This window comes from Petromyzon marinus, chromosome 31 (assembly GCF_048934315.1).
Source record: "Petromyzon marinus isolate PM22_M1 ecotype Great Lakes invasive population chromosome 31, UKy_Petmar_22M1.pri1.0, whole genome shotgun sequence".
NCBI lineage: Eukaryota > Metazoa > Chordata > Hyperoartia > Petromyzontiformes > Petromyzontidae > Petromyzon > Petromyzon marinus.
Window position 1 is genome coordinate 12,115,726 of NC_133697.1, and position 15,215 is coordinate 12,130,940.

Here is a 15,215-nt window from a genome sequence, read left to right on the forward strand (position 1 = left end):
CCTGGGCTGGGTGCGCGTGTCTGTTTTGGATGGGTGTTGGGTGAGTGGGGTGGGGTGCCGTGGGGTTGAGTGCCGTAAGTGGGGGGGGGAGGCGGGGGGAGAAAAGGGAGGCACATGGATGGGAGCGAAGGGAGGGAGGAGAGGGATGGGGTGGAGGGTGCGGCTGGCTGTTTGCTAAGGAGAACGGCGGAAGGAGCGCATCCTTTCCACCCCCCTCCTCCCCGAACACCACGATCCAACTCCCCCTCCTCTCACCCACAGTCCCCCACCCACCCAACCCCCACCCACCCACCAACCCCCCTCTTAAGTGTAGCCGTGGCTTGCGAGTTTTGCGCATAGCGCCGAGGTGTGCGCGCGCGCGCGTCTGTCTGTCCGCGTGTGTGCGCGCGCGCGAGTAAGGTATATAGCAAAGCCCTCTGGAGTTATTCTTTTGTAACCAAATGCAGCAGATTTGTGCATCCGAGGGGCTTGTTGGCTCGCGGGCGAACGCCCCCTGCGCTCGTTAACGCGACGACTCCCACTCCACGGGAGTTTTCCCTTCGCTCCCTCTTCGCTACAATTGCCGGGGGAAGAGTCCGTCCCGACGGAGAACACGAAGCTTACTTACTACTATCAAGACTTGGGAGTGAAGAGGCAGAAGGAGAGAGAGAGAGAGAGTGACCGCTGAAGAAGAAGTGAACGCACGGATGAATGTGCTTTGCAGTCACATCTGAAGGAGAAGATGATGGTGATGATGATGCCGACGCGTGCAGATGATGTGTGTTCAACGCAAAGGGCAGGGTCGTGACGTCGCTACGTCGGCTGATTGATTATAGCCACGGTGACAATACACTCTGATCACACGCGAGTGTGCAGTTTGCCGGCCTCTGTCGGGAGCGAGGCTGGTGGTGCTTCTTCTTCTTGTTGTTGGTGGTGGTAGTCGTGGTGGTTTTTAATCTCTGGTTCTGGGATTACGGCGGACCTACAGCTGCCACCACTGGCGCTGAGAAGACTCACGCGCGGACTATGAGTAAGGAGGGCGTTGCATCTGCAGTCGGGGATTCGAGAAACTTGGTGGTAAGTTTTGCTCCCCTTACGCCGTTGTGTTTTTGTAACAGTTGAGATAAACGAAACCACGTTGGCCGTGTGCGTGCACGAGGAGTCTAAAGCGGTTGGCGCGCTGCGCTACTGAACCCGGTCAGCCGGGTTCGATTCCAACTCAGGGCCAACGACCAGTGACGGTTATCTGAACAGCATCCCCTAGGTCGACTCAGCCTAAAACGAGTACCGGGTGCGGTGTGTGGGCATCGCAACTTGGGGGAGACCAAGGCGGCCGGGCGTGGTGCTGGCCACCCCCTCGTGTGCCACAGTGCCGGTCTTCATAGGTGTTCGCAAACAGCACTTGCCCCAATAGTCTGTTAAGGCTATACGGGAGATCTCCGTGTTTGTGAACAAGCATGTGCTGTATATGTTATAACGATTCTGCAGAGCTTTTGTCAATCCATCGGTTGATCAATGCTTCCCTACGCTCTTGTCGGTCATCTGTGGAGGGTATTATTGGACCATACTTCACCGCGCTGGTCACAGCGAGTTAGTGAAGGGATCCGTGTGTTGGCTCGGCGACGCTTCTGATGCCACTCGCCGCTGATGTGAACCGTGGATTGGGTGGTGGTGGTGGGGGGGGGATCGATCTAAGACGATGCCGAGTTAATCACAGCGCAGCGCGCTCACTAATGCGCCACCGCTCCTGCACTTACACATTGTTCACATAGATACAGAAACATTATTCACAACTCGGCTCACAAGGTGGCGGGGTGTCTCGCATCTTCCGTGCAGCAGTAACGCACGTGTAATAACAACTGCTTCACGCGCACGTGAGTTGAGATCGACAGAGGAAGAGTACACACACACACAGTATGTACTGCGAATAGCCAATACGTGGATACAAGCCGCCCTTTGCCGTGTTGCCCAGACACATTATCATACATCGTAGATGTGTTACATTAATAAAGTATACTTTGTGTTGGACAACGGCCAGGCGTGTAAGTCAGCGTCCTGGTGAATTACACAATCGCCCCAATTAGCAGTCCTTTGTAGATTCATACTTCTCGACCGATGCGATGTCGACCGCTGTCGCGAGACCGGTTAAGGAATGGCAGACCAAGGCGAGTAACCGCGGACCACGCGCGCAGATGGATCGACGAGATGATCGGTTCACGTACAGGGGGAATCAGACGGACGGACGGACGTCAGCAATGAGCGCTGGACCGCGAAGGGTTAGCGACGGCGTTGGGAGATGTCTTCTTCATCCAGCGGTGGATAGACAATGGCTGATGATGATGATGGATGTGGAAGCTGCGGATACGCGCTTTGGTCTGGGGGTTAAAAGACAGTGTTGTAGTGTAGCTAGTGACTGCTGCTCGGCGAGGTGATCCTACAGCTTGAGATCATTGCGGCCCATTGTCGCATATGCATATTGGGCCTCTTTTTTTTTTAAAGGGAACCCAATACGCATCACCACGTGCACGGTTCAGCAGGGTTTCTGTGGTTCGGCCGAAAACCTGAGCGGCCAACTAGGTATATGATTTTTTTTTTAATAATAATTATTTGGTGTTATTATTGATCGATGAAATCTATATCAGATACAGCGGTGCAAATAATAATTGGCGTGCTAAATGTTTTACCATATCCCATTATGATGTTCAATGTGTATAAATTGGATTTGTGATGTGCGTACATTAGAGGGGCATTTCTCGATTATTTCACGCGGTAGTAATGTTTTTTGGGCCATTTTTACGTAAAAAAATAAACAAATATCCAGTAACGAACAGTCATTAGCGCGTTTTCAGACTTGTTATGTATTGGGTTTATAATTGGAGTGATGCTGCAATGTTGAATGGCTTTCAAAAAAATCCCTCTTCCATTCAAAGACCACAAGCATGCACCCCATTCCTCTGTAGCCCTGGCGTTTGCCAGTGTTCTATTAATAACGCCACGTGCCCTATTTTTACACAATAGCTGTTAGTGGTGGTGGTTGGTCTCATGTGAGTCTCAGTAGAAACTACTGGGCTGTGCTAATTGCCTTTGTTCTGAATAATAAAAAGGTGTCTCGTGCAAAACTGGACAAATTTCACCTGGGGTGGAGAGGTTAGCGCCGCTGTGTTCTGAACCTGGTGATCCGAGTTTAATCCCCTGCCATGGCTAACATCAGTGGCAAGTGATATCAGAACCGGGCATGCCCTCACCCTCCTTCTTATATCCATATTGACCAGCGTGGTAAAGAATGGTAAAAATAAACACACCCCACATGACTGGCATGGGGTGGCCTTCATTCACTGGTCGATTGAGAATGCCTGAATTTTATTATAATAAAAAAATGTACGTATTTGTAGTCAACAGTCTTACTAACAGTCTCTGTGTCTCTGCGCGTTTCATCTGTCAGTTTTTACCAATTGTGCCCATTGATATGTGGCGAGGCCCTAAAGATTTTCCGTTGTTGGAGGAGAGTTGGGAATGTGCAGTCTCGGGAGATGAGCAACGCCGTGAGAGAGGATCACACGCTGCCCAGTATTCGATATATATGCACGTGTGGTCTCTGGTGTACAGAACAGACCTGCATCAGTCGGTAAATACTTTAAAAGCCCCACCATATATATGCATCTAGGCTGTAAGTTGAGTTGCTTATGTAATACAAAGCCATGGTGGCGCGATGTCTATAGTCAAGCTCTTTTGGTGGAGGGGTGAGAATCTGGTAGATCACTCGGAGGTCTCATAGTGCTACGAAAGTCCATTTTTGTCTGAATTTTAGATGCCCTACCACCACCGCCGCAGGCAAGTGAGCCACCACACACGTGTGTTTTGCCAGGCGGCCCCCGGTTTAGTCCCACGTGTGGGACAGTCTTTAAAAAGAAAGTTACGCGTCCAACTAACACCCCCCGGCGCGGCACGCTTTCCGAACCGAGCCCTAACTTCACGCCACTCCCGGTGGACTCTGCCGTCACGTTGGCACAGGTGGGCGGCGGAACCGCGGTCCGGGGCCCAATGCACGCCGACGTGGGACCCGCGTCCACTCCTCTGGGTCACCCCTGGCATTCGCCTGTGGCCTCCCGAAGCTCCAGCCGCCCAGCCCCGGAGGGCTCGGCCCCCGGTTCCGGACTCAGGGGGCCTTGCCCCGACTGCCCCGCGCGACTGCCCTGCCCGACGGGAAGCGGCTGCCCGTCGTCGCAGGGCGTCCCCTGCCCTGGGGAGAGGGGCAGCGCCTGGCCGTGCGAGAGCTGCTCGCGGAGCAGGATGGATGACCTCAAGCGGCAGGTCCACGACCAGACGTCGCCCGGGCACACTGGCAAGGTAACGTGGCCGGGATGCACGGCGCTTCGGTGGCCAGATGGTAACTACCTCGCCTGGTATGGCAGGAGGTCGTGGGTTCGATCCCGACCCTGACACCTGCTGTGTGTTTGAAGTCTGAGTGTTTCTCTCTCTCTCCCCATGGTCACGTGGATTTTTTTCCAGGCCCTCCTGTTTTCCCCCCTCCACATTTTGAATCGACGTGCGTTCAGAGTATTTGGCTGCCATACATTTTCACGTGATAAGCCACTTCGTTGGGCTATCATGCGTGGCTCGGTTGCTTCTGAAAAAGAGCTATATAGCTCAGTGGGCCTTAGCTGCTAAAATAAAAAAAAGATTTTAGTGTGCTTTATGGGTGCGGAGAGATCCGTAAAGGTGAAGGCGTTGTGCAAGGGAGAACGGTCGGAGTGATGGATTGAGATGTGTGGGAAGGTTTTAAATGGAGTTATGTGGAGAGTTGAGCAGTTGGAGAGGGTATACGCTTTTTTTTACGTAGTTTACTGCCATTAAGGCCAGCAGTAAATATTGTCATTGTCTCTTGCCTCAAACAAGCGTTGGGGCTGTGCTTATCTCGGTTCCAAAGGCAAGGGGCCAGTCTTACCATAGCATAACCACCGGTATGGTTCTCAAAGCGGTGCTAATTTTTTTTTTATCTAGGAGGGATGACTAGGCAAGCTTAACTCCCCCACAACTGAGAAATGAACTCACAACCCTGGCAGTCCAGACATTGCGTTTATTAGACTTAGATAACAGTAGTAAAATAACCAAGTGAACAAGAATGTTAACCATACAGCCTTTGTGTATAATGGTTTATTGCCTTCCCGTAATTGACCAATCATTTGATGTTGCCTTGAGAGTCCACTTGTGGCTTTCATAGACAAGCTCCCTACGCTAGTTTTGTGGTGTCGTTGTTGCTGTTGCAAGTTGAGCCCGCGTCCCTTAATAGAAAAGAAGAACAAACCCTTGTCTCTTTTTTTTGGCTCTACGCGGCATCCCGCGTGGGCGACAGGGCCACGCTTTTTGCCGAGATTGACAGCTCCTGTCGGCGCAGCGCACACCGCCGGGCACGTTTACATCCGTACGAGGGACAGGGGGGGGACCCCTTAAGGGGGTGGCTTTTCACCGCTCCCGACCAACCGCACCCCTTCAACCGCACGCTCCACGCATTGTCACAACACACCCACCCCCTGCACGCCTATTTTTTACTGCGAGGGCTCAAAACACAGAGGTCCAGCCCCTGCAGCAAGCGTCCGTTCGTCTGTCGTGCTACGCTCCGCACACTCCCATTCACACCGTTTTGCCTCTCACCCCCCCCTCCCCCTTTCCAAAAAAAAGACCCAGCAACAATAGACGTCTCCCCAACCTTTGCTCGGCTGACCACCTGGTTTACCCCGATCGCAGAGAGTTACTTTGTTGGTGCACACCGGGAGGGGGGGGGGGGGGTTAACGTGGAAAGCCCTGTTTGCCGGACGGTCGTGTGTGGTGGGTGGTGGCGGTCTTGGGCTGTCCCCGGGTGTTGCCGCTAGACGGCAGCACTGAGGCGCGATCACAGAGGGCCCTTTTATTGTAGCCACGTCTGGGGAGGTTTGCACGTGAGATTGTTCGTCTTGACAGAGTCGTTTTTTCAGCACGCTGCTTTAGTGAGCCACAATTATTTTGCGGCGATTTCAAGAAGGAGGAACGGTGGCACAGTGGTGAGCCTGCTGCGCTTTGAACCCGGCGACCTGAGTTCGAGTCCCAGCCCAGAGCTGAAAGCAAGTGGCGAGTTATACATGCAATGTTCCTGGCTCTGCCCCACCCCTTCCCTTCGCCAAACCCGCAACTAATCAGCACGGTGAAGTATGGTAAAAAAAAAATCCTCGCGATTGGGAAGGCATCTTATTTCGATTTCACCAAATTCACGCATCACAGATTTGCCCATTGCTTCTTCTCATCTATTTCATTCACGTTATGTCCACCATTACATTCACGTGTGCACCGTTGTTAATTCTTTGCAAAGTGCCTTGGTTAAAGTGCCATATAAATTCCGTTAATATATGATGGGACAGAGTACTGTAAAAAATATTGTATGACTATTATAATCATTGGCGTGATTTCCCTCCGTAATTCTGCAGTCCCATCATAGAAGTTATTCAAAAGTCTATTATTTTCTTTCCCAAACGACCCTGGGAAATGCGTCATCTCAAATTGGTCTTCCTGAGACAGCGCGGCGGAAACTCCACGTTCCCATGGCAGAGGCCAGTTTTTCTCGAGCGCAGCCGCCGTTTATGCCCCACAAAGGAGATTTCCTATTTTTTCGACCGTGGATGGAGGATGCTGGGCCGAGTTGACCACCCTCTCCCCCCACCGATGAGCAACCGAGCTGAAACGCATCCCATTCAAATGACTGCAGCTCTGTTTGCAAAAAGTTGGCAGAAAAAAACGTATGCGACATTGAGTGACTAATGGCACGGGTATTTATGTAAATAAATATAAAAAACAATAAAACCCAATGTTGCACCAACTCGTGTGCGGAATAACCTATAACGAGGGCATAAATTTCACTGGATCCTATAGTGATTTTGGAAACATCACCCATAATTATTATTGGCCATAAGTAATTTTATTGGCAGAGGTATCTTGTTTTACAGTGAATACAATGGAGCCAATGCCGTGTTTGCTAAATGTGTTCACTTCTAGCCACTAAACAGAGTTAAGAGAGACAAGTTTCTCTCTGCTCAAACGAGTGTGTTTACCTGGCTTATCTCTGTTAACAACCCTACCCACACCAGCGATTACGGAATTTCTACATTCCCATTCTTTAAGACAACCACTTTATTAACCCAGGTCTCCTGTGCAAAATCTTGATATTTTTTGGTGTTCGTAACCTTGCTCATCTCGTCAAGGAGCATACACCAGCACGCGAACTTCGGTCATCCTCGCAGCAGCTCTTGGCTGGCCATCAAACAAAGGCGGTCACTGAATCACTGCTTTCAGATGCGCTTCTGTGGCCGTCTGGAATGCTCTTCCTACCGATATTAGCAGGCCACTTGAGCAATGCACTTTTAAATCTAAACTGAAAACCAATTTCTTTAGAAGTGCTTTTAGTGTTAAGTTTGTTGTCCTCCGCCCACACCTCCGATAGGCATCGTTGGCTACTTACGGTGTAAAAGAAGTCCAACATACATACATCATCATACACTGTTTGGTCTCAGTGGTCTGCGCTCCGGGCTTCAATGAGGAGGGAAGGGAGTTGGACAGGGGGTCCGATAATATTCCATGCACCAGGGAACCATGCCAACCGCACTACACCACTGATGATTCGGTTGATATAGCCAAAGGACCGGTACATAATTACCAACTCTAAGGAAGCTTGACAGGAGAGAATTAACCACAACATTTTCCTTAAAAAAAAAACACGGCGCGTTGTGTGATGCTGGCTGCACTGAGTTTTTAATTAATTCTCCACATGTTGACTTGGAGTGAAGAAATGGTCAAATTACCCAGCGTGTACTTAATTTGGCTCATTACGCTGTAACGCAGCTCATTTTGCTTTGCGAGCAATGCGCACATTTCTTAGCTGACGTGAGAATGGACGAAGCGAACAAGTTGGTTGTCGTAAGAATGCAAATGGTAAACAACAAAAAAGGATAAAACAGAATTCAATGTAATGCAACGCCAAGCCAAGTAATGCTTTCTGACAACGTCGTGAATGTCACAGTGTAAAGGTGTACATTTTGGAACCGGGGAATTGAGTTCTTGCGGAATCATTGATAGCGTATGCTCGTTGTTTTATCATCACTGAAATGGTTTACAAAGTGAGAAGCGTGCGTTGCGGAGTGCCCCAGAAGTTGACTGTGCCTTTCCGTAACTGCAGCGGCACGAAGTGTGTACCGTCTATGAAGCTGGAGCACGTGTCCCTTTAATGGAATGATGATCGTGCAGCAATCACAGCAATTCGTAACGCACAATGGAAATGTCAACACGAGTGCGAAACATTCTTACTGCGCGCATGTGCGACATTGCACTTAATTGGAAATTGCACACACAAAATAGCCAATACATTTTCAGAAATGTTTAAATCCTGGGAGCATGCGAGACACAAATTAAAAGTTTACAAAGGCGAGAGAGCGAGAGAGAACTTGCGTTTACAATGCGTGCCTTTTAAGTCTAGATTGAAACATAATTTATTGAGAGCTGCTTTTTGTGTTTATTTATTATTTTCCTTCCCCCCCCACCACTTCTGATTATATATACATACATGTAAATTATCAAGCATGCCAAAAACACGTTCAACTTAGTTATCCTTAGCATCTGTAGGGGGCAGCTGCTGTGAGTGAGTGCCATGTCAGGCCAAAACAACTTACGTGGGGTTGATGGGGTGGCCAGAACTACACCCCCTGCCAACCTTTGCATTTCCCAGTGCTGATGTTCGCACACGCCGCTTGCTATTTACAGTATTTATTGAAGGATGAGTTGACCTCGGGGATGCACAGAGCAGTTTGAGATACTGCTTGCCACTCGTGCACTGTGCGTGGTCAGGAATTGAACCTGGTCTGCCAACATTGTAGTGCACGGCGCTAACGTTTCACGCGCGCACGCACACAACACTATATTTATATTCTTGGTTCTTTCGGTAAAGTCACGTAGAAGGGAAACTTTAAAATAATAAAAACATTGTTTTTTTATATTTTTATTATTTTATTGTTTTCCTTCTACGTGACTTTACCGAAAGAACCAAGAATATGAATCACTGTAGTCACGAAAGCTTTAAATAAAAAAAACCCACTATATTTGTTTAAATAAACGAAGCAGTCGGCAAATACACGTACCTTTATTTTGAAACCACTTTGCAAGTGGATCTCAATAATGATAAGCAGGTGGCAGTCTGGAGATAGGGCCAAATTCCAAAGTGTGAGATCGGCCAGATTTTCAAAAGATACGCCCCTTGTCATCTTCAAGACGTTTCAACTTTGCATTGGAGGGCACATAGCGTAGATCGTTTGTGCCGGTGGCAATTCTCCTTGATATGCTTTGTCTCTGATTTTTACATTTTATTTTTACGCTGCTAGCGAATGTGATGAAATAAACGCGATGTCCTGATTATCATGATGTTTTTCACCAGTGTTGGAACGCATAATTATTGTTGTGCTTAGACAGAAATATTTCGACCTTCGAAGGAAGTGATCTGTTGTCCCCTCATGAATATTTTGGTCATTGCCATGGTAAAGTGGACATTTCACCGGTAGCTCAGCGCCACCAAATGCAGATGAGCACCTTCCAAATTTCCCCCGAAATGTATGGGGAGACACCGTGACTTGAGTGACTGCTCGTGAAGTGTGATGTAATAACGCATGCAAAACGTTTGCAATCGATCCCGTTGAACCTCGTCGCCGTATGATTGTCTGCTATGGGAGTGGGCCGCCCAATGAGTGTAAGACGAGTGAGCCAATTCATGCGTTAATTGCATATGTAATGAGGAGATAGACTTGCTAATCAGGCTTGCCGTTGGTAGACGCTGCTCAAGTAGCGATAGGTATTTCCCTTTGCCTGCCCTAAGCCATTATAATTCCACATTCCTATGGCAGCATCAGTCTGTCGTTAAGTTGGAGTCTGTACGTAGGTAGATTTGTCCTTTTGAGGTTTTCGTCTGTAGAAACTTCAAACAATTTTATTGAGTTTAAGAACAAACGGCCTTTGCACCTTTCAGCTAAATGCTTTTAAATTCCAGTGAATCGCATTCCTAACACGTTTACAGCCATGCTTCTAAACAGGTCTGTGTTAAACCGTTTGCCCCCCCTCCTCCTCGGCCATAAATGTTAAATTGTTCCACGCCACTGACATTTTCCTCTCCTCTACCGCCCGACCTCCCTCCCGTCTCTTCACTTTGAAGTACGTTTGTCTTGTCATCATTGCACAATGCGTCATTGTCCACGATAGAGGTTTTTTTTTTTTGTCTGGGTTACATCGCCTGAATATAAATGGTGTGTCGTTGAACCGGCCACCACCTGACACAGCCAATTAGAAGGGTTTGTCACGTCAAAAAAACGGGCCAATTCGATAGCAGTTCAGCACATCGGCGTGTTGGAGAGTAAACCCACAACGTCTACAATTCGAGTACGCCGATAATTACAACAAACGGCATCATCCGGCGACAGCCACTTATCCTCATGTTTCGGTCTTAAATAGAGGGATTGATGTAACGTCGTCACTTGTGAACCAATCAAATGCGAATCTAACCCCAAAAAAATCACTTATGGATGATATTGGTCGCGAAAGCCTACGTGTTAAACTGACAATGCGTCATCGTTTGAAATGCAAATAGATGTTTTCATGACGCGGTATCTGAGAGTAAGTGCCTTCGTCGTGACATCATTGAGTTAAGACTTCTCACACGTGGTTGAAAGTAAGTTCCTCATTCGTGACGTGAATGGCTTCATTCTTAAAAGTTTTAAGTCTCCGTGCCTGTAGGAAAGTTCTGCAAGGGAGACAGAGGTGGCATCGCCCGTTACATGAGGCGGTCGTAAAAAAAGATATAACCCCCTAAACGTTTCAATTTACGACGTGGTCACAACAGCCAGTGGTGCAGCAACTTTAACACTGGAGCAGCAAATCCAAAGTTCCACGTTAAATTCCCGGTCGAGAATCTTTACGGTCAGTCCTTCCCACTTCGTCTCTTCCCACACGGCGGTGACAAAATCTAACTTCATTACAGCTGTGTTTTTTTTTAAATTTGTCCATTAATTACGAAACAAGCATTAGAATTACAAAAAATGCATATGCTGTGGCATACTGAAACTCGTTGCACGGATCTCCGTTTGTAAAATAGCCACGCGACTGGCAGAACGAGATCGCCCGTGTAGATCAATCGACCAAACTAAAACTTTCCAACATGCCTGTGTCTTTGGAACTGTTTAAGTGGCAGCATAGACGCTGATTAATGCCTTGGTGGGCAATACAGGTCATCTGCATATTTCCGGTTCGTGTCTCGAAGTTTTTGGCATTGACTTTTCTTCAACAAAATTTGTTTATTGTCGTTCAAGAACCCAGAATACAAAGTAGATTTCAAAAAGAGAGGGGGGGAGGGGGACCCCAGCAGGTAATGTGTAACAACTTCGCGAGCAATACACCCTCAAAATTAGGGATCGATCGTGGGGGGGTGGGGAGGGGGGATGTCCGGGCTCGCTGTCCCTGGGGTGACGATCGGGAGCACTGCATTTTGGACTTCCTTGTAATGAACTTGCCCGGTTCTCCTTAGGGCAAGTTCCTAACAGCAATGCAACTGTATGCTAAAGTTTAGTTAACATCGGGGAAACTTTTTGACAGTTGACGTCCTCCCACCCCCTCCCCCCCCCCGAGTTATATTCCTGCTCACGACCAATAACAGTAGCAAATATTTGCACTGGTCCTGGGGCTCCCCTAGTTCACACTGGATCATCTGCACCCCCCCCCCCCAGCCCCTTCCCCCACCCCGAGTTACAGACGAACAGAGCTAATGCATGACGAAAGCGTTCTACGTTACTGTTGTCTGCAAAGCGTTAAAAACAGGGAGCAACCTGGTGGCTCAGAATCAAACGCACCTCTCTGTGTGCTGTGCTGCCGTCTCTCTCTGACCCGAGTAACCCTTCCCAAAGAGACGCATTGGCTCAGCAGGGGTCCTCACCTAGCGAAACAGAGTCTGCTAAGACTTGCATAGTATTGTGCGCAGAGCATGAACTCTATGTTTTGAAAAGCAAACACGTGTTTTAGATGTAAAAAAAAAACAATAATCTGACGGAGATTTACAACGGGTGTTGTTCAGAGTCGCGGGGGCGCCACAAGCTACCGTTGCAATTTTAAAGCACATTCCTGAGACTCAGTGGGAATCCCCAAGACTCAAGGACCGCGCTACGGAAAACCCACCACGAATTCTAACGTGGCAGAGATCAGTCTCCCACGATTATCTTGCTTGCATCTCTTGTTGGCAACGGTTGCCTTTAAAAAAAAGTCACATTTATGCACGTGTCTCCCCCCCCCCACCTCTCTCCCTGGGTTGTTGCTCATTTTTCTGAACACCCCTCGGAGGCCGCGGTGAGGATTCGACTTTCCCAATGGCAGGGTCCACACAGTTCTCTCGTAATGACGGACACTGTTGGCGTCCGATAAAGTGGAACCCATTTAGATTAGACCCCGGAAGGGACGATGGCGCTCCCTAACCGCAGTGGCACCCACACGTCACCTCTCTTATTGGGAGTCGCCGTATTACTGCTGCCCTCCGTTTGTGTCAGAAACCTAACATTTGCCCGTGAAACAAAGGCGAGAGAGGCGCCTCACTTGTAAGTCCCCCTCTTTTTTACAATTTTAATGGTATCTTGAATTTCGCACTTTGAAAATTGTCGTTTGTTTTCTCTCCATCTTATCTATTGTGGAATGTGACTCCGTGCCGCCACCAGCACAGAACCGTAAACCGATGTTGTGTCTCAACGAGTGCATCCTGTCGAATATTCGGGATAAACAAACGGGGTTTAAATGGGGGTTCGTCGCATGCGAGTGTATTGTTATTGTGGTGGGGAGCGGCGGCGGCAAATGGTTAGCACTACGCTGCGCCGCTACGAACCTGGCGGCCCGTGTTCGACATCCCGCTCGCGACCAACAATAGTGGCGAATATCTGAGCCGGTCCTGGGCCTCCCCTAAGTCAGCTCAGCCTCAAACGAGTACCTGGTGCGGTGTGAAAACATCGCCACTGGGGAGACGAAAGACAGCCGGGCGTGTTGCTGGCCACCCATACCCTATTGTGCCGTGCCGGCCTTCATAGGTGCTCGCTAACAGCTCTTGCCCTTACAGTTTTGTTAAGTCTATCCGGGAAACCTGTGTCTTTGTTGTACGGTACGGACAGTGACTCGTTCAAGTAACGTGCCGGCAGTCACGGAAAGTGCTGCGATTCAACACGTTGTTTAAAAACAGAACTGACTCTTGTAATTGATTGATTCGAATCGCAACTCCGAATTACGATAGCTGATCAGAACCGCGAGTAGTGGAGGATCATCATAGACTCAATGGGCGTGATTTGATTCCAGCCATCGTTGCTCTGGGGTACAACACACGAGCCATGGTTGGGTTATGGTTCGGAATCGCTGGCACCCGCCATGAGAGTGTGGAATTTCCACTAAAGACTCCAGACCATCGGCAGCGATAACGCGCAGCGTCCCGTGTTCATTTAAGCATAGGGGGCGAGGGGGGGGGGCGGTGGACGCTTTGACCCTTGACTTTATATCTCAACGTTGCCGGACTACGGTGGGACGGGAACGCTCGAACCTCCGTTGAATGGCGAGCACGATAACCGACCGAGATACGCCGATGGCCCTGCGACACCGCAGTCTGTGACACGCGGGCCTCGACACCGCAGTCTGTGACACGCGGGCCTCGACACCGCAGTCTGCGACTCGCAGTCTGTCCGGAGCCGCGTGCGTGTCAGAGCGAGGCGGCGGCGGCGGCTGCTGCTGCGAGCTGATGTGGGCACCCTTATTATGGACCCCCTAGGAGCTGAGATGACAATCGGGTCAGGGAAAGTGGAAAAGTGCTCCGGTGTTGACTCAGTGCCCCATTTGCACCTCTCTCTCTCCTGCCTACAAGCCACAAGCACCACCACCACCACCACCCTCGCTTGAACTTCTCTTTAACGTCACGTAAGTGAGAGGTATGCTTTACACAGTTCTGGTGCCTGCAGCTCTCCGTTCTGCTGTGCTGCGTTGTTCATCTGCCGTGTTTTGTGGGTTTGGAGGAAAAAAAGTCACGTCCGATTCGAAACAGATATACAGCGAACAAAATTCAACGCCGAGACAATGTCATTTGCTGAACGCGTTGAATAGAAACAATGTTTGGCCACGTGGCACTGTCATTTGGAGCGTTCGACTCAAAATCAAAAGGTTGCGAATTCAAATACCATTCGGTTGCCGGACGAACCCACCGTAACGACTTTGGGGGATAAAATAAGTACAACTTTGTCGGTGAATAACAGTATTTGTCTTCTGTACAAACTGACTCAGCACCACAGGAATGTTTCATTTCCTCCACCAGATCAGGGCTGCCTACTTCCCTTGACTATTTTCAGAGTAACGTCCGCTGTGACATATACCGCTGAAGTGCACCAGAGGCGCCAACTTTAAATGCCCCTCTGCCCCCCTCTCTCTCCCACCACGCCTCACTTCATCCCATCCGTCCACAGCCCAGGCAACCGCCCCCCCCACCCCCCTCGAGACGATCGGAGGAGCTAGCATTGTCACACCGACTGGCAAAGCGAACACCCGACCGGTAGTAATTGTTCGGCTTTACAAGCGAGGTACTGCTGCAGGCCCTGTGGCACGCCATCGCTTGATTGTGAAGTGTCGTCTGCGGCCGTGAAAAATCTGCTATGGCTTGCCCGTGACCCTTTCTCAATTCGTCAAATTTTAGAGCAGCGGTTAGCTCTGGAGTATCTGGAGCACAACGTGTCAAAAGTTAATCTGCTAATACAAGGGGGGGGGGGGATTAATTTGTGAAGGATGTCACGGAGTGGAGCTCTGCAGCAGATAAGTCGCGCTCGTTTGGATCTGCTTTGTTCCATTCAAGTGCAGAGCTGTGGTTATATTTGGATAAAGGTAAAAAAGTGTATCCCCAATCAAAGGAGCAATGGGCGACGCGCGTCTTCAGAGGCAGCCCTTGAGCTACCGGTGGATATTACACCGCCCTCTTCGTACAACGAGTGCCGTTTAATGTTTGTGTGGGGAATGTTAAGAGTTTACAGAAACCCCCAAACCGAACAAAACATTCATAGTTTATTGCACGGTTAATTGGAGTAGGTAAATCTGCTGTAGTTAACAGAGGAATCTTGGTTGGCGGTTATAGGAAAGTTAATTGTTTTTCATGAATGTGTGTGGTGTATGCTTTCGGTGGG

At 49.3% G+C, this 15,215-nt stretch overlaps 1 protein-coding gene across 1 annotated transcript in view; it reads left to right on the forward strand.

Moving 5' to 3' along the window:
• Nucleotides 1–310: 310 nt before the first annotated feature.
• LOC116947861 (kinesin-like protein KIF26A) overlaps nt 311–15,215 on the forward strand; it is a 114,945-nt gene continuing 100,040 nt past the window's right edge. Inside the window, exons 1-2 of the mRNA XM_076071096.1 lie at nt 311–1,056; nt 3,991–4,326. Of these exons, the coding sequence (XP_075927211.1) occupies nt 1,006–1,056; nt 3,991–4,326 (387 nt within the window). The 5' untranslated portion in view covers nt 311–1,005. The remainder of the gene's footprint in view (nt 1,057–3,990; nt 4,327–15,215) is intronic.